At 37.8% G+C, this 21,787-nt stretch overlaps 2 protein-coding genes across 3 annotated transcripts; one reads left to right on the top strand and one right to left on the bottom strand.

Moving 5' to 3' along the window:
* The first annotated feature begins 1,544 nt into the window (after window positions 1-1,544).
* LOC137049708 (oocyte zinc finger protein XlCOF6-like) lies at window positions 1,545-2,989 on the top strand. The gene has a single exon (XM_067428330.1). It carries the CDS (start codon window positions 1,570-1,572, stop codon window positions 2,599-2,601), a length of 1,032 nt encoding a protein of 343 aa, XP_067284431.1. The 5' UTR covers window positions 1,545-1,569; the 3' UTR covers window positions 2,602-2,989.
* A 13,127-nt stretch (window positions 2,990-16,116) lies between these two features.
* LOC137048785 (oocyte zinc finger protein XlCOF6-like) lies at window positions 16,117-20,599 on the bottom strand. Of its 2 annotated transcripts, none has more exons than XM_067427060.1 (3): window positions 20,523-20,599; window positions 19,780-19,928; window positions 16,117-18,050 (listed from the first exon to the last, which is right to left on the bottom strand). In XM_067427060.1, the coding sequence occupies exons 2-3, from the start codon at window positions 19,862-19,864 to the stop codon at window positions 16,552-16,554; spliced, it is 1,584 nt and encodes a 527-aa protein (XP_067283161.1). In that variant the 5' UTR covers window positions 19,865-19,928; window positions 20,523-20,599; the 3' UTR covers window positions 16,117-16,551. The 2 variants fall into 2 exon arrangements, with proteins under 2 accessions (XP_067283161.1, XP_067283160.1); XM_067427059.1 differs by having other exon boundaries at window positions 20,336-20,566.
* Between the last annotated feature and the right edge of the window lie 1,188 nt (window positions 20,600-21,787).

The following is a 21,787-nucleotide window of genomic DNA, read 5'->3' as shown; positions in this document are numbered from 1 at the left end:
GTTTAGTCAGAAGATGATGGCCGAAGCAGAGGGAGATGTGTGAGCTACGGCAGATCACCCGTACGTGGCCTCAAGTTCAGCCTGTTTTCAGTCCAAGATGTCAAAAAGAACAGTTTCATAATTTAATGCATGCTGTGTTCACCAAAACGAACTGACATCTCAGCATACAATAATTCCAGCTCCAACCTGAAAAAACAGCGGTAAGTGTAACAATGATGCCTATATTTGAACACTATTAATGGTAATTTGGTAACTATGGGCACTTTTCCTTTATTGTAATACTATTTCACACACTGTCCGAGTGTTTTCCTCATATGCTCTCTTGTGCAAGCATTGACAAATCGTTTGAATCCTCCGAACACACGTCCACAAACAAACGTTCACATCTGCACATTTACATATCTTTTTTTTTCTCACAAAACGAGCAACCTCATTGGCAAAATGTACCTGTGGCAATGTTTTTGCAAACCACAAAATACGCACCAATACACACTGCAGGAATTCCAACAGAAATGAACACTATAGGCAGAAAAACTGCATTTTTTTAGTCTGGTTTGTAAACTAAAACATTTTGAATTTTGCGTCACAGCTCCATGTTCTGCTTTTCTGATTCACCAGACTTGCTCGATAGCTCAGCTGATACAGATTTGTATTTACAATGCGAAAAGCTTGAGAACGAACCCCATGAAGAACGAGTCATGATAAAAGAGCTCAAAGACAAGTTCTAAACACAAGCTAAAAATACATGGAGACAATTTTATTTTTGTCACATTTGCTGTTGTTAACACTTTCGGGTAGGTTTAGTGTGGGTGTACGTTAAAAACACAACGTAAGAAAACATGTCAGATTCACGCAAATCTGTTCTGGAAAAAAATAAGCTTTTAGCGCCACCCAGTGGACATTTCACTTTGAAACTGTCGCAATATGTACATATTGGTACATACTTTGTGGTTTGCATAAACGTTGCCATAGGTACTGATGAGATCAGGCTAAAAACGAAACAAATTGAATAGCCTAATGTGACATCTTGCATTTATACACATATCCGGACAGACAACAGTCTGCAGTATATACATACATTTAAAAATGGGACTGTATTTTTAAGAATGCATATACTTATAAAAATATAAGAACAAAGTATGTTTTAAAAAGAGCTGTGGTTAGCCCAGCACACCATTAATTTACACGGTTTAACCATTAAACACACACACACACACACACACACACACACACACACACACACACACACACACACACATATATATATATATATATATATATATATATATATATATATATATATATGGAGGTGTGTGAAAGCTCTCTAAGTAGTCTGAAATTCAGGGTTTTTGGATCTTATCAATCAGATCGAAAGTAACTAGTAACTAAGTACTTGAGTAGTTTTTTCATCTAATACTTTTTTACTCTTACTCAAGTAACTATTACGATTGTTACTTTTACTTTTACTTGAGTAAATATTTCCGTAAGTACTTGTACTTTTACTTGAGTAAAGATTTTGGCTACTCTACCCACCTCTGTTCACAGACAACAGAAACTAGAAACCTCCAGATGAGAGTTGACACTGGAGAGAGCCCTTTGACCTGCCAACAGTGTGGAAAGAGTTTCGGTCGAAAAGAAAGCCTTAAAGACCACTTAAAAATTCACGATGGAGAGAAGCCATTCATATGCCCTCAATGTGGTAAGAGTTTTACACTGAAAAAAACCCTGAAAGCCCACATAAGAGTTCACACTGGAGAGAAGCCTTTCACCTGCCAACAGTGTGGGAAGAGCTTCTCGCTACAAGGAAATCTTAAAATTCACATGAGATTTCACACTGGAGAGAAGCCATACATATGCTCTCAGTGTGAAAAGAGTTTTAAACAGAAAAGAGACCTTAATGCCCACATGAGTAGCCATAGAGAGATACCTTACACCTGTGAGCTGTGTGGAAAGAGCTTCACACTAAAAGAAAGTTTTGAGGTTCACATGAGTGTTCACACTGGAGAGAAGCCCTTCATATGCTCTCAGTGTGGAAAGAGTTTTAAACAGAGAAGACACCTTAATGTCCACATGAGAAATCACACTGGAGAGAAGCCTTTCACCTGCCAACAGTGTGGGAAGAGTTTTGCATTAAAAGGAACTCTTAAGACTCACATGATGATTCACAAGGGAGAGAAGCCATTTGTTTGTGAGCAGTGTGGAAAGAGTTTCAGATATAAAGAAAACCTAAATCATCACATGAGGATTCATTCAGGTGAGAACTGTTTTATATGTCATCACTGCGAAAGGAGTTTCACAGACAGGACTCGCCTTAAGAATCATGTAAAAAGTCACATTGAAGTGAATCCTTACATATGCCATCAGTGTGGAAAGAGTTTCAAATACAGAGCAAGCCTTGAGGATCACATAAGAATTCACACTGGAGAGAAGCCTTTCACCTGCCCTCAGTGTGGAAGGAGTTTCACAACGAAAGGAAACCTTAAGAGTCACGTGAGAGTTCACACTGGTGAGAAACCTTACAAGTGTCTTCAGTGCGAGCAAAGTTTCACATTTCACACAGACCTAAAACGACATTTGCAATCCCATTGTGAAAAGAAATAGACGTTTACCTTAGTACAATGTTACGAGAGTGAGTTTTTAATTGTATAGTGCAGAGTTTTAATGTGTTAAATGTAGGGTAGGTAAGAATGATCTAAAACACTTGTTTTTTTGTTTGTTTTTAGTTTTAATTAAAATGTAAGTACTCTGAAAAAAGAGATTTTAAAAATCAAGTGACTAGACTTTTTAATCTGCAATTAACCCCGCTCATTATTTTTGTTCGGGATGAAACAAATGATTGGCTTGGGTGACTGTCACTCTCTCTCGCTACCACGGCAACCACCGCTTTCGCTACAGGTTCTGCCCACACATGCGCGCAACCCCTAGGAAGGGCAAAAGCATTCAAAATGCACGGTGCCGGGTTTTGCTGTCAGCGAAGGCAAGCAATATAGAGACAATGGCTGTGTCCCAATTCAGGAGCTGCATCCTCCTAAGGCCGCATTTGAAGGCCGATTGCGTCACCGCAGAGCGACGAGGCTGTCCCAATTCGAAGGAGCCTTCTAATGCGGCTTGCCGACGGTGTTGCCAAGGCCGCGGTTTTCACGCCGAATTGGGCTACTTTTATGTTGTTGTTGCGGGTAAAAAAATATTTCCACGGGTTGATTTTCAACACTGTAAGTACGATTTCGGCGCTCCACCATCCCCAAACGCACAAATTCAGGGGAGAATTTGGCCGCTCAATGGAGAAAATTGCATTGGCAGTTTTGGGTTAGTTTTGTTGCAGAGACCTGGCAACCCTATCTCCCCGGAACGCGAAGGATTGAACGGATTCTTCGCAGCCTAGCCCATCCCACTAGCCTGCCATCCCACGGCAGAGGAATACAAATATAAATGTAAGTATTGTGTTTTAATTTACTCAAATAACCAACGAAACGTGTTAAAAACCTGGGGTCTTTATTTCTTAACGTGAACTTGACGCCTGCGTTACCACTGCGGCTTTATCCTTAGGTGATCTGATGTAATATTTTGTTTTGTTTTATGGAGCAGTTAGCAGACAGCTTTATTAAAATAAGGGCAGCAAATTAGTGTTTATTTACCCGGCCGAAAAACTCGGCCAGTGTGGATTGACACTGATCACTCTGTCTGGGTTTATTCTGCGATAACAGCAGGCTGGGTGTACATTATCCCTTACTTATAGCCCCCCTTATCCAGTTGATAACAATTGTCTATCATAAAAGCTGTGTCTACAAATGTTTTAACCAAATTTGAGTATCTAGAAATATGATTTCTGGAGTATTTTGTATACATCTATAATACATGTATACAAAATGTATAGCTGCATCATAATTAAAATTCCACCCCTGCCTTGCAGGTATACAAAAAAAAAATTGGGACAACTAAAAAAAAATACATGTATGCAAGTTAATAGACACATCTTTGCTGACATGTATTGCTTTTGTGTTTATTGTTTTTAACAGGAATGTTTATTTTCTCTGCATTAGGATTGCAAGTGTCCTGGGACAGGTGAGGGAGTGGAAAACTTGGCCATGGTTTGTCCTCATGGATGAGGTGTTGGGACAGGCATTCATGGCCTCCAGCCCTGAGGACCATGGGCGTCGCTAGGCCCATTTCAGAGGGACTTCAGCTTTTATTTGTAAATAAAAAGTTATTTCTCTGCATTGTTTATTTTTGTAATGCAAATTTCTTTTAATGAAACCAATAAATTGTTTACATATTTGTCATGCAAGTTTTGTAAATGAAATCAATTATTCTGTTGGCTACATTTATTTTTGTCATGTCAATTAATTTGTAAATGAAACAATAAATTGTTCTAAAAAACATATTTACAGTACTTGTTTACAAGTATTTACAAGATAAGTTACGTTTAAGATGGGAAAAACTAAATAAAATGTTAAATGAACTGTACATAAAAAAATAATGGAAGAAAGGGTTTTATGTAAACTTTTATTGAGCAGGGTGGAGACCCTGGATGGGCTGCACAATAGAGACAATATAAATAGATGTTTTCAGAAAGAGTGATGAATAAATTAAATGAACTTACATCCTTAAAATCAAACCATAACATATTTGAACATGCATAACTGTTCTATGAGCTGAACTCTGCAGGACAGCGGCCCTCTAGGACCAATGGTTCCTATCCCGGATCTTGAGACATATTTTAGTGTATTTTATTTTTGGATTCTATAATGTTCATATTTTTTAAACAATATCAAAATCTAATATCCATGTATAAAAAGTCAGTTTTTCATTGAACTACAATATTTGCCTCTGAGATGAAGTTTAAACTCTAATACAGAGTAAATATATTTTGTTGCAGCATTTGTAATGTTTAGCAACTGTGACAGCTGCCGTTGAAGAGTAGCAGTAACAAACTGAACTGCCTAACAACAAAGCAACTAAAGATGTTCACTTCCGTCCATTTATGTACATAATAAAGAGTATAAACTATATAAACTCGCATGTTAGTTACATTGCCTATTAGTCGACATTTGAATATTTATTGCATTTTTTTTTTTATCATTAGATAAGGCTACTGGAGTAAATTGAATCCCAATGCTTACGTTACATTTATGTGTAATCTGGCTTTCTTTAAACAAAAAATCTGACGTCGCGGCGCGCAATGAATTCTGGGGTTGGCAAGGCTGCGAAGCATCCATCCGAGTATCCTTCGTTTCACGGGAAAAGAAGGACGCATTTGCAGGCGTTATATTGAAGGAGCCTTCGAAGGACCTTTGAATTGGGACAGTCTTCATCGCGCCGCGGTGACGCAATCCGCTATACCTTCCACTGTAAACAAGTCTCGGTGCGTCCTTTGAAGGCCGCGTCGGCCGCGCACTTCGAAGGACACAGCCTTCAGAGGACGCAGCCCTTGAATTGGGACACAGCTTTCGTGTCTTCCAGCTGAGCGGTGGGTGAGGCGCGTTCATGTATTTTGGGGGCGTGGCTTTGGAAAGAGTCCAGAAGGGAGAAGGTGGAGTGAATGGAAATAATGAGCTGTCTTTAAAACAGTCGTGAGAGGTCTACAGACACTCAAATTTTATAGTTTCTTTTTTAGAGTACTTACATTTTAATTATGTATTGATATATAAAGAGCGTTTAAACCAATATATTGATATATAAAAAGTTTTTTAACCAATTCTTACCTACCCTACCTTTAAGAGTATTAGAGACTGCAAGTATTTATTGCTTGTTTGAATTGAATATTATTTGTATCTGAGGAATATTGATTGTATATTTGTTTTCTTATACTGATATTGATTGAAAATACATTGCACATACTGGGTGTTTTGGAAAGTAAAGGGTCTGCCCATTTTGTTTACTGTAAACTAAGGAGTATTAGGAAAGAGATGTTTATTTTATTTTTTTAAGTTTTGTTTATTTTGGCATGGTCAGTTCCTGAGTAAAGAGTCCCAAATTAATAAATCATAATTGTTCCAAATTCACAGCATTTTCAGAGTGTTTAATGTTGCACTCTTTTCCCTAGATGGAGCATAACTGACAAGAGGTTTAGAAAAAAGAGCAATTTCTACAATGATCAGTGCAGTTACTCTGAAGAAAGATATTTGTGATCAGTGTAATACAAATGTGTAATGTGTATATACAGGTCCTTCTCAAAAAATTAGCATATGTGATAGTTCATTATTTTCCATAATGTAATGATACAAATTAAACTTTCATATATTTTAGATTCATTGCACACCAACTGAAATATTTCAGGTCTTTTATTGTTTTAATACTGATGATTTTGGCATACAGCTCATGAAAACCCAAAATTCCTGTCTCAAAAAATTAGCATATCATGAAAAGGTTCTCTAAACGAGCTATTAACCTAATCATCTGAATCAACTAATTAACTCTAAACACCTGCAAAAGATTCCTGAGGCTTTTAAAAACTCCCAGCCTGGTTCATTACTCAAAACCGCAATCATGGGTAAGACTGCCGACCCGACTGCTGTCCAGAAGGCCATCATTGACACCCTCAAGCGAAAGGGTAAGACACAGAAAGAAAACAAATAGTAACGAATACTGAAGGAATAGGCTGTTCCCAGAGTGCTGTATCAAGGCACCTCAGTGGGAAGTCTGTGGGAAGGAAAACGCGTGGCAAAAAACGCTGCACAATGAGAAGAGGTGACCGGACCCTGAGGAAGATTGTGGAGAAGGACCGATTCCAGACTTTGGTGGACCTGCGGAAGCAGTGGACTGAGTCTGGAGTAGAAACATCCAGAGCCATCGTGCACAGGCGTGTGCAGGAAATGGGCTACATTCTCAAGCCACTTTTGGACTACAGAGAAGCAGCACTGGACTATTGCTCAGTGGACAAAAGTACTTTTTTCGAATGAAAGCAAATGTTGCATGTCATTCGGAAATCAAGGTGCCATATCCTGCGTCTCAATCAGCTCCCTAGTTCACTAGTCAGGGCACTGATCAGGACGTAAGTCAATGGGCTGACTCCCTGATCAGTGCCCTGACAACTGAACTAGTGAGCTGATTGAGACGCACCCATAGTCTGGAGGAAGACTGGGGAGAAGGAAATGCCAAAATGCCTGAAGTCCAGTGTCAAGTACCCACAGTCAGTGATGGTCTGGGGTGCCATGTCAGCTGCTGGTGTTGGTCCACTGTGTTTTATCAAGGGCAGGGTCAATGCAGCTAGCTATCAGGAGATTTTGGAGCACTTCATGCTTCAATCTGCTGAAAAGCTTTATGGAGATGAAGATTTCGTTTTTCAACACGACCTGGCACCTGCTCACAATGCCAAAACCACTGGTAAATGGTTTACTGACCATGGTATTACTGTGCTCAATTGGCCTGCCAACTCTCCTGACCTGAACCCCATAGAGAATCTGTGGGATATTGTGAAGAGAAAGTTGAGAGACGCAAGACCCAACACTCTGGATGAGCTTAAGGCCGCTATCGAAGCATCCTGGGCCTCCATAACACCTCAGCAGTGCCACAGGCTGATGGCCTCCATAACATGCCACATTTTCTGCAAAAGGATTCCCAACCAAGTATTGAGTGCATAACTGAACATAATTATTTGAAGGTTGACTTTTTTTGTATTAAAAACACTTTTCTTTTATTGGTTGGATGAAATATGCAAAAAAAAATGTAGATTAATTTTGGGTTTTCATGAGCTGTATGCCAAAATCATCAGTATTAAAACAATAAAAGATCTGAAATATTTCAGTTGGTGTGCAATGAATCTAAAATATATGAAAGATTAATTTTTATCATTACATTATGGAAAATAATGAACTTTTATCACATATGCTAATTTTTTGAGAAGGACCTGTATCTGTTTGAAATCAAAGCAACTTTCAGCTGAACGAGCTTCATCCAATTGCCATGACCACTTCTTTTTTTGTATTGTTTGTTATTTATGTCCTTTATCTCTTTATACTTTCCTTTTGATTATATTTAGTTAATTATTTAGTTTTATATTTAATAATAAATACATTATTTGCAATGTATTTGTGGGGTGTTTTAAATGTGCTGTAAAACAGGGACATTTCTGAGAATGGCTTCATTTAGGGAATAAACACCAAAAACTGCGACTCCCCCCAGAAAACTGAAACATCTGATCATTTTACTCCACACACACTCATCCATTTTAATGGCCATGCATGACTTAACATTTTTTAAATGATTTGAGGACTTCAGAACATTGAAGATTGATCATGCTCATGATTTCTTCTGCCTCATTGATCTGATCTGATGCACGGTTGGCAGAGCACTTCATGTCAGTGCCACTGATAAAATGTTATTCTTTTCTGAAGGGTAAGTACTTTCCACACATGTAGGCAACCTCTGAAGATGTTGTTACTGTTTGTTTTGACATATACAGGGACATGAAGGATGAGATTGTGAACCCCTTTGAATTGGTTGGTTTTTGGCATTAATTACTCATAAAGTGTCATCTGAACTTTGTTATTTTCTGAAAAGTATACCATATTTTCCGCACTATAAGGAGCACCTTCAATAAGTGGCCTATTTTAGAACTGTTTTCATATATAGGGTGCACCGAATTATAAAGTGTATAATTGAATAGAAGATACTGCAATCAAACGTTTGACTGGGTTTGCATTATACATCCACTAGATGGAGCTGTGCTAAAAGGAATGTCAACTGTAAGGCTGGAAAAACATAGTAGATTCCGAAATGTCTAATCGCTCTGAGAAAACAAAGCAAATTAGCATCTGAACTCATTCATACAGTTAGTGTCTCTGTCCGAGACGACATCACACTGAGTGAACCATCTATGAATGACTCTAATTTACATGCCATTCCTTTTACATGAAACTTCCCCCAAACTCCTGCTCCCACAAACTTCAGATCACCTGAAATGCACCAGAAATCTCTTTGTTACAATGTCAATCCTCACGATACAGTATTATATGTGTTTGATATCATTTGAAATGTCTCAGTGCGACTGGTACAAATATCTCTACTCCACAGAAGTAAACTAGAACATCCTAAATGTTTTAAGAGTTTAAAGATATCTTTCCTTGGTGTATGGTGGGTGTGGCTTTCAGCCATTTGGCCTCTCTTCTCAAGTCTGTAGGACTTGATCAATGCAAATTCCTATTGTGAACTCGTGTTTCCATTTGAAAGAGTTTCAAATGGTTCTGGGTATGGATCTGGTTCTGGGTATTTAAGGAAATGTTGCAAAGAGCTCAGGGCTTGACACTTTAAACAGGTCAGCCTTTAATGTTGGATGTCTCAAGATAGCCAGCATTATGTAATTTTCAGAAGTCAGGTATACATTTCATTCTTTACTTCAGAGTATTTGATGTTATATATGAATAACCTTTGAATTGACTATGTAATTGGCATTATACATTTACCTGACTGTTAATAAATTGTTACACTTTGATTGATTCTGACTTGCTCTGGAATTATTCAGGTTGGGTATAATTTCAACAAAGGGTTAAACGGAATAATTAAATGTGTAGTCAAACTATTAAATATAAATGACCAAATAACCAATTGGCATTCTAACCTAAATTCTAAATTATGATTAAATGGAGTCAGATAATGAGGAATTGGAATAAAATCCCTGCTGAAAAGACGAACGCGCAGCGACCTTCACCCGCCGATCGTTAGCCTCCATTGGGACGATTTGGGCGGCCTTACACAACAAAACAGATAAAGTCAAACTTTATTAAGATTGTGGCTCTTCTAGAAGCTCAACATCCACATACTTCGACTCACTCCTATGAGTCTACACCCCCACCAGAAGCCTTCGCTCAGCTAACAAGCGGAGGCTTGTGGTACCATCACAGAGAGGCATGAAATCCCTCTCCAGAACTTTTTCTTTCATTGTTACTGGTTGGTGGAATGATCTTCTGTCCTCCATATACGCGCGACACAATCACTCGCTTCATTCAAAAGACAGGTAAAAACTCATCTCTTCCATGAGCCAAAATCCTCCTCCCTTTCTCTTCTTCCCTTTTTCTGTTTTTTTGCTACTCTGAGTAGTATACAAATCTTCAACCCATTCTCACTCCCAAGGCGTCAAAAACCGAAGCATGGTCAAGTGCCTTCCGCGTCACAATTAAGACGCTAAAGGTGCCCCAAGGCGTCATGTTTCGACGCGCTGGGTGTTCCATTCATTTCAGTGAGAAACCTTTGGCGTCATACACATACGCACTGGGTATTAGTAATGTTATCGTCATGGTGAAATTGTATTAGTTTATAATTTTGCCATTATGACATGTTGGAGTGTGTTTTTCAATTTAATCAGCAAGCATAATTTTATTAACATTTATTTTATTTACGCTATTTAGTAATGCTTAACATGTAACCCAACCCCATCCCATCCCTAAACCTACCCATTTGTCTGAACATGATATAAAACACAGGATATAACATACGACTGCATCCACGAGTTATTCAAAAAAGTTAAATAATCCAAGTTTTCCGAGGCCAAACGATTGATTTGTATGAAGAAAATCCCCAAAAGCGATCAGCATCTCCATCCGCAGAAGATCATCAACAAACACAATCAAATTTCAAATATTGGTGCCCGTTAAGTGAGATTTCATAGTGAAATTGCATTGGCTCTCGTATGTCTTGTGACCAATTGCGTCATTACGTCAGCATTGATTGTAAAATGTCATTGGCTCTCGTGTGTCTTGTGACCGATTGCGTCATGCTCAGGAGTCTTTTGAATTATTTGAATGAGATATGAATGAGTTCGTTCACGGGGCAGCGGGATCATCATTTCAGCGATTAAAACATCAAGATCAACTCAGTTCTTCACATGAAGACATCGTAGGACTTCAGAAGACTTGGAATGCAACATGAGTTAATATTTTTATACTGCTTTGGTTAGTTTTTGCAAAAAATACGTGTGACTGTACATTTATTTGCCTGTTATGTGTTTTATATTGTTTAGATATGGGTAGGTTTAGGGTAGGAGTGGAGTTAGTTGCTCCAAAATATAAAAGTAGCCTTTAAATATTAATAAAATCATGTCCGCTTTTATAAACGCAAATAATTAAATGTGTCTGTTTATGACGCCAAAGGTTTATCATTGTAATGAATGGAGCACCCAGCGCGTCGCAAAATGACGCCCAGGGGCACCTTTAGCGTCTTAATTGTGGCACTTGACTTGCTTCGGATTTTGACGCCTTGGGAGTGAGAACGGGTTGAAATCTTGGTATTTAGGGCACTTTTTGCGTTTCATTGCCTCTTCTTGATGGATCGCTTCCTGTACTCCTGAGTTGTAAGTCGCTTTGGATAAAAGCGTCTGCTAAATGCATAAATGTAAATGTAAGCGTTCTGACAACTCTGTTCACTCCCATGGTAACATTGTTCAAACGTTGATGTGCATATTAAAGGTCTCGTTCTTCGCGATTCCATCTTTCAAACTTTAGTTAGTGTGAAATGTTGCTGTTAGAGCATAAATAATACCTGTAAAATTATAAAGCTCAAAGTTCAATGCCAAGCGAGATATTTTATTTAACAGAAGTTCCCTTTCAAAGCCTACAGCGAACGGCCGGTTTGGACTACAGCAGGAAGTACAGGGATGTAATGACGTCACTAGAACCGTTTGTTGACTAACCCTCCGCCCACAAGAACACGCAAAATAAGGGTGCATGGTCTTGTTACTCTCCCACGTGGAGAAGAGCGCGCATTCAGCGCTTGCATCTCCCCGTTATGGTAAGAGGCGGGACCTTTCCGGGCAAAGTGCGCTAAGCTGCTGTCCAATCACAACACGGGAAGTACTGGCCCAATCAGAACTCGTTACGTATTTCTGAAGAAGGGACTTCATAAAACAAGGAAATCATCAGGCCGTTTTTAGGACAGAGGAAACAGCGCTGTACAGGTAAGTATTTTTGTTACACGCGAAACATGAACTCATGTTATATTGCACACTGTAAACATAATCATTCCATTAAGACGAGTTGATACATGCCTCTCGTATCAGTGCGTGCACTTAATCACTCTGACGCACGGTGACATTCTGATACCATTTTAGCTTAGCCCACTAAGCCCAGCGACCAAACACTTCCACATTTTCCCTATTTAAATACAGTTACACAAATAGCTGAACGACCAAGTATGGTGACACAAAATAAAATGTGGCGTTTTTCTATAATGTATGGCAGAATAGTACTTTGACTCAGTAAAAACCCCTAAAAAATTATCTCACATCTCCCCCTCCCCCCTATTGATGGAAATGAGGGGGGATGTGATCTGATATTATTTATATATATATATATATATATATATATATATATATATATATATATATATATATATATATATATATATATATTTATATATACAGGGCTTGACATTAACTTTTTTGCTCACCAGCCACCGTGGCTAGTGGTTTTCCGAAGTAACTAGCCACTCAGCATTTTCACCGGCCACAATTTTGCGGTTTGGAAATTACATTTTATATGATTAAAGTTGACTTTGGCATGCTTAAGTTACTTGATTTTGAGTCATTTTACTTGATTTTGAAGATTTAAAACCCTTTCAAACTTTCACTTGCAAAGTGACCACCCAAATCAAGACTACATTGTATATCAGCTGGGATGTGCAGGTGGGCAAGGGCTGGACAACTACAGCAAATTGCACATGTGCACGTGTATTTAATTATTCAGGCACAAGGAGCAGTGTTGGGCAAGCTACTTGGAAAATGTAGTGAGCTAAGATACCAGTTACTCTACATTAAATTAAGCTTCACTACACTGAAGCTGGGGGTAGCTAGGAAATGTAGCAAGCTAAGCTACTGCAACTTGGCAAAAGTAGTTTACTACATCTGAGCTATTTTTTATTTATTTCATTTTATATTGAACCACCTTCATTCATATCAATGCTATCTCTGTGATCGATACAATTCAAGCAGATAGACATGCATACTTTTTCAGTTATTAAAAAATGGTCCAAAATCAATTTGGCAACAAAAACATGTGATCCATATTATTAACAAAACCAGGTGTCAAAAGTGTGTGTATGTTCATCTGTATGTGTATGATATGCATACGCACCTGTGTTTGCATGTTTATGCTCAATTTAGACTTGGGCACTTTTGCAGGAAACTGTAAGTTAATTTACAATTCAACTCAGCTCAAAGTACAGTAGCAAAAGAATTAAGACCTGCTGCAAACAGTACCAACATGGCAAAAAACAAAACCTCCCTATATCTGTGTGTGTGTGTGTGTGTGTGTGTGTGTGTGTGTGTGTGTGTGTGTGTGTGTGTGTGTGTGTGTGTGTGTGTGTGTGTGTGTGTGTGTGTGTGTACTATTAGCTCCTCAGCAAATTGTCCAGGGGATGCGCACTTCAAAATCCACCAGAAGTAGTTGGTCATTCTGGCGCTTCATGCTTGATTAGCATAATACTGTAATTAATCATACACCAAATGTGTCTGAGAAATGACACCCAACATTTTAAAGTCATTGTGTTAAATGAACAGCTTCAAACAGAATTACAAAAGAAGCTTTATAAAGAAATATTTTATTTGATTCAATATAAAATATATTACATATAAACGTTTAGGCTACAACAGCCATGATTTTCTCAGTAGCTGAATTTAGATTCATTAGAGAAATTAATTTATGAGAAATTAATTCATACAGGTTTGAAACAACATCAGTGTGAGTGCATTTAAATAAAAAGAATTTAGATTTTTGGGCAAATATCCCTAAAATATGCCATTATTATTATTTTGAATATTGTCTCATATAGCCTTATTTATTATTCCCTACATTACTCCACTAATATAGTGAACTTGAAGGAGTGGATTCAGACACTGAGTGCCGCTTTTGCATAGTTTCTGCTTGCTGTTTAGTAATAATAATTTGAAACTCAGCAAACGGGCAGCTCCAGAAGTAATGAAAATATTTTACTCTGTCATAAAAACTAGCATGTGTACAATGTTATTAAACAATTTATTAATCAATTAAAAAGGATTTATACCTGTAAGATATTATGCTGCAGCCACACAGGACCCAGCTTTGAACAATCGATGTACAGATGAGTCCACTGCAGATGCTATCTCCTTGCAATATGCAGGAATTCATTAGGTTTGTGGCTTTCACAGTGCAATACTGGTATACCCTGAGCAGATAGACATCATAATGATTGTATTTGCATTTTCCACAAAATTTATTAAATCAACCTGATATTTCCTGACAATGAAATGCATCTAGGAATATATTCTAACACTTATTTTTATTGATGATTGTATAGCCTCATAAGTGGTTGGTTGTTTTGCTAAGTACTACCAATGTGTTTGTCCATACATACAAACAAAATAAATTCAGTAGCCTGTTACATGAAGCCAGTTTCGGTTTCTGCCCAGGTAAGTTTGAGTTTAGTTTGAACAAGTTTGAGTTTAGTTTGTTTTTTCAGGCTCAATAAGGTGGACTGGTTTTTAGCGAGTTTCATCGCCACTGTACCTTACACCACATGGCTAACATTATGCAGACAGGCCAGGGGACAGAGAGAGATTTCTATAACGGCAAGAGACTGCTGTCATATCCCCCATGCGTGAAATGGCTCATTACAGCAGTCTACGTGTGCAATACAAAGATAAACCTTTTCCTCACTGGGTTCCTATAAAAACGATGTTAATAACATGGAGGAATTAGGGATGTCAAATTCCCCTCCTGTTGAGCTGTCAGTGACACATCATCTCAACCCTAACCGCAGGGCAGCCTTTTCATCTGCTTCAGCTTCACTGCCAGGATTCACTAAGTGCCTAGCAGCCTCAATTTTTCAGAAGATTAATTGTTCTTTTGCACTGGCAGTGAGGGCTCTAAATTCCACCTCTCTCCTCACTGCTTATCAAGCAGAGTTTATAGAGGAAATGGAGAGACAAATGGATGCTGGGAAACCAAACCTAGCCCTCTGGTTAGAGATTGCCTTACTGCAAATCTCAACCTGAAAACTTTCAGGGGTGCAGTCCAGAGCTGTGGTCGAGTATGGACCTGGTAGTGGTGGGCGAGCGAGTTCTCTGACTGGGACTGTCAGGGCTGTCAGACAGGGAGAAAGTAAATTTCTTGGATCCTTGGATGAGCCCAAAGCCCTTTACTGGGCATCGGTCACTGCTATGTGACAACAGTGTAATCTGAGGAAACAGGAATGTAAGGCTTTCCAAACTTGCCTTTCTAGCAGACCCACTGCTAGGGCTTCTCAACCACCAGGCTCCGGGTCCTCAGTGTCCCTCACAAAGGAACTACTGGCTTCTGTAGCCTCAGATAAAAGATCTACCTTGATGAAAAGAGGAAGACAGAAGGTGCCATGTGTAGACTTAAGAGAAAAGCTTTGAAAGAGGAGCTGAAAGAACTGAAAAAGAAAAGGGAATTATTGATGGTTGTTCTTCTGGAAGGTTCCTACCCTACTTATCGTATGTAACTTTAAATAGTTAAAATAATTTTTTGCCTCTGTTTAGGTGGCAGGAGTGAAAATTTGACTTTCAAAATGTTTTATGGTTTCAGAATGATGTAAGTAGAGAACAACTATATTGGAAAAAGAAAGAAAGAAAGAAGTAATTTATTTAGCAGCCGTAAATATGGGGGAAATTTCAACTTGATTTGGGCTAAGCCCTGAATGTTTACAATGACTACAATGAATATACAACAAATACAATGAATGTTTACAAAGGCCCCGTCCACAAAGATTTTTGAATACAAATTTTTATCGTATCATATCAGCGTTTCGTCCAGACGGATCCGCCGTTTTAGAGCCTGAAACTAGCATTTTAGTAGTAGAAAAACTCTATTTTTAGTGTATTTCTTTTGCAGAATGATGGGACCACGTACTGGCCTGGCATGTATACTACATCCTTTTGAGTCTCTCTTCGTGGTTTCGTGTGTACAGAAATATTTCTTGAGATGAAGGAAAAAAAAGATTGGTTAGAGAAAGCTCTGGCTTCGTTTGGATGTGGCCTAAATATGACGTTACATCACTAAAGTTATTAAAAGTTTTTTCTTAACAGAATAATATTTTAAACAGGACAATGAATTGAGTTATATTTATGTATACATTATCTTGTGAATGCCAGCAGACAGAAAGTAAAGAGATGACTCAGAAGACTTGTGTGATGATCCATATGTAGTCTTTAATGGGTAAGACAAAGGCATGGCTAAAAAAAATGGCAGAAGTCAGGCAAATTAATCCAAAACAACAAGGTGGTGGTGGAGCTTTCTGTAAAAGATTGTCCACTGAGGGCAATTTAAGTTTGAACACAAGTGTAGTTTGTTCATCAATGAGAAGGGGAAAAAAAACAAAATGAAAAGAAAAGAAAACACTTATCTTGAACAGATGTAACAGAAACAGTTACACATAGCAAAGGAGTGTTCATTATACAAAAGGGAAAAAGCATTGAGGTCAAAGTAGAATGAAGTTAATGTTGCAATTAAAAGTAAACATGGCAGAGTGAAGCTCCACCTGTTCAGAAAATATGATACACACATTTAAGGTCATGTGAAATGCCTAAAAACCGCATTTAAGCAGATAATCAGATTTGGCCCACATTCAACTGCGATGTGAACGTAGCCTTAATTTAACACATATCCGTATTTTCTGGTGCCATTTTAAATTGCCGAGCCATTTAAAACGCCTTCCACACAAAGAACATGAATAAGTTCTCACATATGCATGACTTTTCATATGTATTTGTAAGTGTGTTGGCAAAATAAATTTTTTATGACACTGATCACAATTAAATGATCTTCCTCCGTAGTGGATGCATAGGTGGTTTTTGAAATTGATCCTTTTTCTAAACCTCTTGCCACACTCTAAACACTGCATTGTCTTTCCAGAGTGGGATTGCAAATGACGTTTTAGGTCTCTTTGATAAGCAAAACTCCTCTCACACTGAAGACACTTGAAAAGCTTCTCTCCAGTGTGAAGTCTCATGTGAGTCTTAAGGGTTTTTTGGAATCGGAAACTTTTTCCACACTGAGGGCATTTGAAAGTATTTTTTCTGTTGTGTCTGGTTTTAATATGTCTGTTAAAGCTTTTCAGGGTACGACAACATCTTCCACAGTGATGACATATAAAACTGTTCTCTCTTGAGTGAATCCTCATGTGCTGATTTAAGGTTACTTTACGTGTGAAACACTTTCCACACTGTTCACATGAGAATGGTTTCTCTCCAGTGTGAATGTTCATGTGATACCCAAGACTTAGTTGCCGTGTGAAGCCTTTCCCGCACAGTTTGCAAGTGTAAGGACTTTCTCCAGTGTGATTTCTCATGTGAACGTCAAGGGATTTTTTATATGTGAAACTCTGTCCACACTGAGTGCATGTGTAAGGCTTTTCTCCAGTGTGAAGTCTCATGTGGAGTTTAAGGTTTCCTTTTTCAGTGAATTTTTTTCCACACTGATGACATTCAAAACAGTTCTCTCTTGAGTGAATCTTCATGTGGTTATTGAGGGTCACTTTACGTCTGAAAGTCTTTCCACACTGATCACATATGAATGGCTTCTCTCCATTGTGAATGTTCATGTGATATTTAAGGTTTAGTTCTACCGTAAAACTCTTTCCACACAGTCTGCAAGCGAAAGGCTTCTCTCCAGTGTGAATTCTTATGTGCCGTTCAAGGGCTCCTTTTTGAGTGAAAGTCTTTCCACACTGTAGACAGGAGTAAGGCTTCTCTCCATTGTGGATTCCCATGTGGATTTTAAGGTTTCCTTTTTGAGTGAAACCCTTTCCACACTGTTGGCAGGTGAAAGCATTCTCTCCATTATAATTTCCCATGTGGGCTTCACTCTCCTCTTTCAGTGGCATCTCCCCGTTGTGAATTCCCATGTGGACTCGAAGGTCTTCAGGTTGACTGAAACCTGCTCCACACTCAAAGCAGGTGAAATAAAATCCAGTTCCTGTCTTCTGAGCTCTTTTTCGTGAGGAAGTCTTTTCAGTTTGCACGGAACTAAATTTGTCGCGCATAATGAAAGCATTATGTTTCTCATACCGATTTTTCTCTTCCTTTTCATTCAAGACTTCACTCTCCTCTTTCAGTGGCATCAGGTCTAAGGCAAAAAAGACAAATAACTGTTAACCCCAGTTTGCTGGCACAAAACATCAGACATCAAAACATTTAGACATGTAAAGCATCAAAACCAAAAACATGTATACTAGATCCCAAAACTACTAAAAATTGTGTTTCCTGTAATCTCACAACCTCTTCTCAATAGTCAACTCTTTGCTTTATTTAGAACACATGCCAAAAACTTTCAGACTGGCAGTTATCAAACCCATTATAAACAAACAAAAACACAATCCCCATTTCCACCAAAATTACCCGGAACAATTAGTCACAGGATCTCGTTTTCCCTCAGACCGGTTGCTGTCTGCGTTTCCATTGCAGTCTAAAGTACCACGAAGTTAGTCCGGTGACGTAGGACTGCGCGACTCTCCAGATCCAACTGGATTTCATCCTCCACGAATAAACAATTTTTTGTTTGAAACGCAACCACAAAATACAATGTTACTTTTATTATTTGACATGTTTGTGTGCTGCTCTACCACTGGTACGGCAGCAAACTCAAGTCACTTTTTGGTCTAATCTAATTTTGGTCAACGGTCTAACCTATGCTAAATTTTGCTAAAAGTGATGCCGCCCGGAGATTGGCTGAATGGAATCGAAAACTGTAAAACTCAAACGAGTGCTCCTTTAAGATAGTGTTACTCAATAAAATCATCAAAGTAGTCCAGACACATTTGCAAAGGTTGTTTTGTTTACAGCGTGCATCTCACTCAGACTATAAACGAAGCTCGGGTGCACCAGATAACGTCAGCATCATCACTGTGGGAGTCGTGAATGCGGATTGAAAACAGACCCGGGAGAGAAGACAATGCTGAATAAAGTTGTAGTTTCTAAAAAAAAAATCTAACTAACCCATAGATGTCAATTGTCATTGTCTTCTCTCCCGGGTCTGTTTTCAATCCGCATTCACGACTCCCACAGTGATGATGCTGACGTTATCTGGTTCACTGTGTTCACTGTGTAAACTTTTTTTTATAGTTTATTCTTAGCAAAAAAAAAAAACGTAGTTCTTTCAAAAATACATGTGCTGCTCATTAATGTATATTTACTTCTTTCAAGTTATAAAATATTCTCATAAGTTTATATTATGCCATTGAAAATACATACGGGTGAGGGGTTCGAATGCCGGTCGCCATGTTGCCCCTCCATCTTGAAAGTACATTAGCCAAAGAGCGACATACCCGTAAATTCAAGCTTCGACTTTCGCGATTTAAGACTCGATGGCACCGTGTCGAATGTGAAGAGGGGGATTGCCGTGTTAATCTTGGACTAAATCGTCCACCGTAGGAGTTCAAACGAAATCGGAATTGAGTGGAACAGAAACTAATATTTACAGGATGGTCATATACCTTTTCACCGTTAGATGGGGGAAAATATCACACAGTGTAGCTTTAAATATTACTTTCACAAGCGAATAAAAGATTTTACTCCAAAATAATTATAATGTAATTAATATATTTAACTTAGAAGTGAATAGGTTATTTAATGCATTATTATTGTAAAATAGTTTTTGAGATTTCATGTTTCCCTTATTCAAGTAAATAGGACTTGGTCTTGGATGCCGGAACTTTGAGCGACTCACTTCATGCCAAATAAAAGCACTTTAATAAGGACACTAATAAGAAATTCTTTCAAAATATCATTCATTTCTGTAGAGGTAAACATTTGACTGAGAAAAATGACAAGAGTTCATCTTAGCGAACGAAACCAACCTGTTTGTTCCTCAGTATCTTCTTGTTTCACTCTGAATGTTTCTTCAATATTCATATCTTCACTCTCCTCTTTAATAAACGCCATCTTTATAGCGGTGTCACATGGATTTCAGCTGCTTCACTGGGAGTTTTTTTTCTGTGTTTGGACACTGTTATGATGAAGATAAGAATAATTAACAGTAAGAAAAATCAATTAATTATATTAAGGGAGCTTTATGTCCCTTAATAGACTAACAGTTACACAACTGAAACTTTGATGCTTCAAAAAAAAGTTCATAATAGGGCTGTTCGATTATGGCAAAAATCAATCATGATTATTTAACAATTATTTGTGGGTGATATATCATTAAAATAACACTGACCATGAGTTATTTTAAAAGTAAGTGGAATTTCAAAGGTATAAATACTGCAGCATACTAGATTAATGAAAGTAACGTTAAAAGTCTTAAAAACAGTTACAGAAGCATACCAATAAGAACAAAGAAGCTAAATTGCAAACAGAGACCGAGTTCGTGTTTACGATAAACAGATTCAGAAGGAGCAAAATGAGAAGCACCTTTTATGTTACTCATGTGTGGATGGGGCGCTTGGCTTTAACGTTGCTCACAAGAATAACGTGCGTTATTGGTAAATAAGCAATTCAATATTACATTAAATAATAATTCGCTTATTTAACGTTGTTAATAAAAGCTATACGTTTGATTGAACGATTTGTATCGATCTAAGCGCTTAAAAGCACAAACCTTTCTTCAGCCGAATCATAACAGACACAGGGTTGCGGCGCAGCCTTATGACGTCACATCACATGCCAAAATAAAAGTCCCCTTAAAAAATGTTATGGCAGTTGGCAAACCAGTTTATGGTGCACACACAAACAAACACACACATATACACACACACACACACACACACACATATATATATATATATATATATATATATATATATATATATATATATATATATATATATATATATATATATATATATATATATATATATATATATATATACTTCAAGTTTTCAAGATTAAGTAATTCAGAATGATCAAATACAATATTCTAAAATTAAATTAAAATCAAAATGTAGGTCAGAGGTCATCCAAAGGGAAGAGTAAAGGGTGTCAGGAAAGTTTATAGGCCAGTATAGGCCTATTTCACAATATGGAAGTAGGTACTTCAGGTCGTGCTGTCGACCGCTAAGATCGCCAATTATTGTCAAAATGGACTGTCTACAGCCTGTTTTCTCTCAGTCATTAATATTATTAATAATAATAAAAATAAATTTTATTTATTAAACGTAAATCTAAAAAAGCATTGCAGGGAAAGTGGTTATTAGGTCAATGTATACCTAAATGAACAGTGCACAAAGGTTAAGTAAAGATATGAAATATATTTAATAATATACATTTTTTTAATCAGTTTCTTCCGATCACACTTGAAACCAACAATCTACCTCAAATGGCAGCATAATGTTCTTGTGCTGCTGAAAGAAGTTTGTCCAACCATCTTGTTGCATTATTGTACCTGAGAGCACATTTTAGTACAAAATGGAAACAAAAATGTTCCAGCTGCCCTTGCTTGCACAACCAAACAGCAAGACTGACATAGCACAATATTTTTTTAATTTTATTAAAGTTCATTTACAACAGTTGATGAAAATCTACAGTGCATGATGTGCAAATAAGATTACCATCTAGTGTAATATATGTTTTGTCAGGGCATAACTCCCGAACCAGTGGATGAGCTTGTGGTGCGCAAGTCGAAAGCCTCTGTGTGCAGTCAACTGTGTACAAAGCATATGGAGGTAATCTCCAAATACTAATAAAATACAAATACTTCACATTATACATGCATCTTCAACAATTAACACACTGAAGCATTAACATTTTGTTATATGACCTTTGCCTGAAAATGATGTGATTTCTGGCCAGCCTCCCTCATTTCCCTTCGACCACAGCCACTAACAGCCAAGGTTGTTGATGGAATGTCTGCTGTAACCATGGTGT

Source organism: Pseudorasbora parva, chromosome 20, assembly GCF_024679245.1.
Source record: "Pseudorasbora parva isolate DD20220531a chromosome 20, ASM2467924v1, whole genome shotgun sequence".
Lineage (NCBI taxonomy): Eukaryota > Metazoa > Chordata > Actinopteri > Cypriniformes > Gobionidae > Pseudorasbora > Pseudorasbora parva.
The sequence above is the reverse complement of the archived record's forward strand: the minus strand, read 5'-3'. Positions and strand labels throughout refer to the sequence as shown.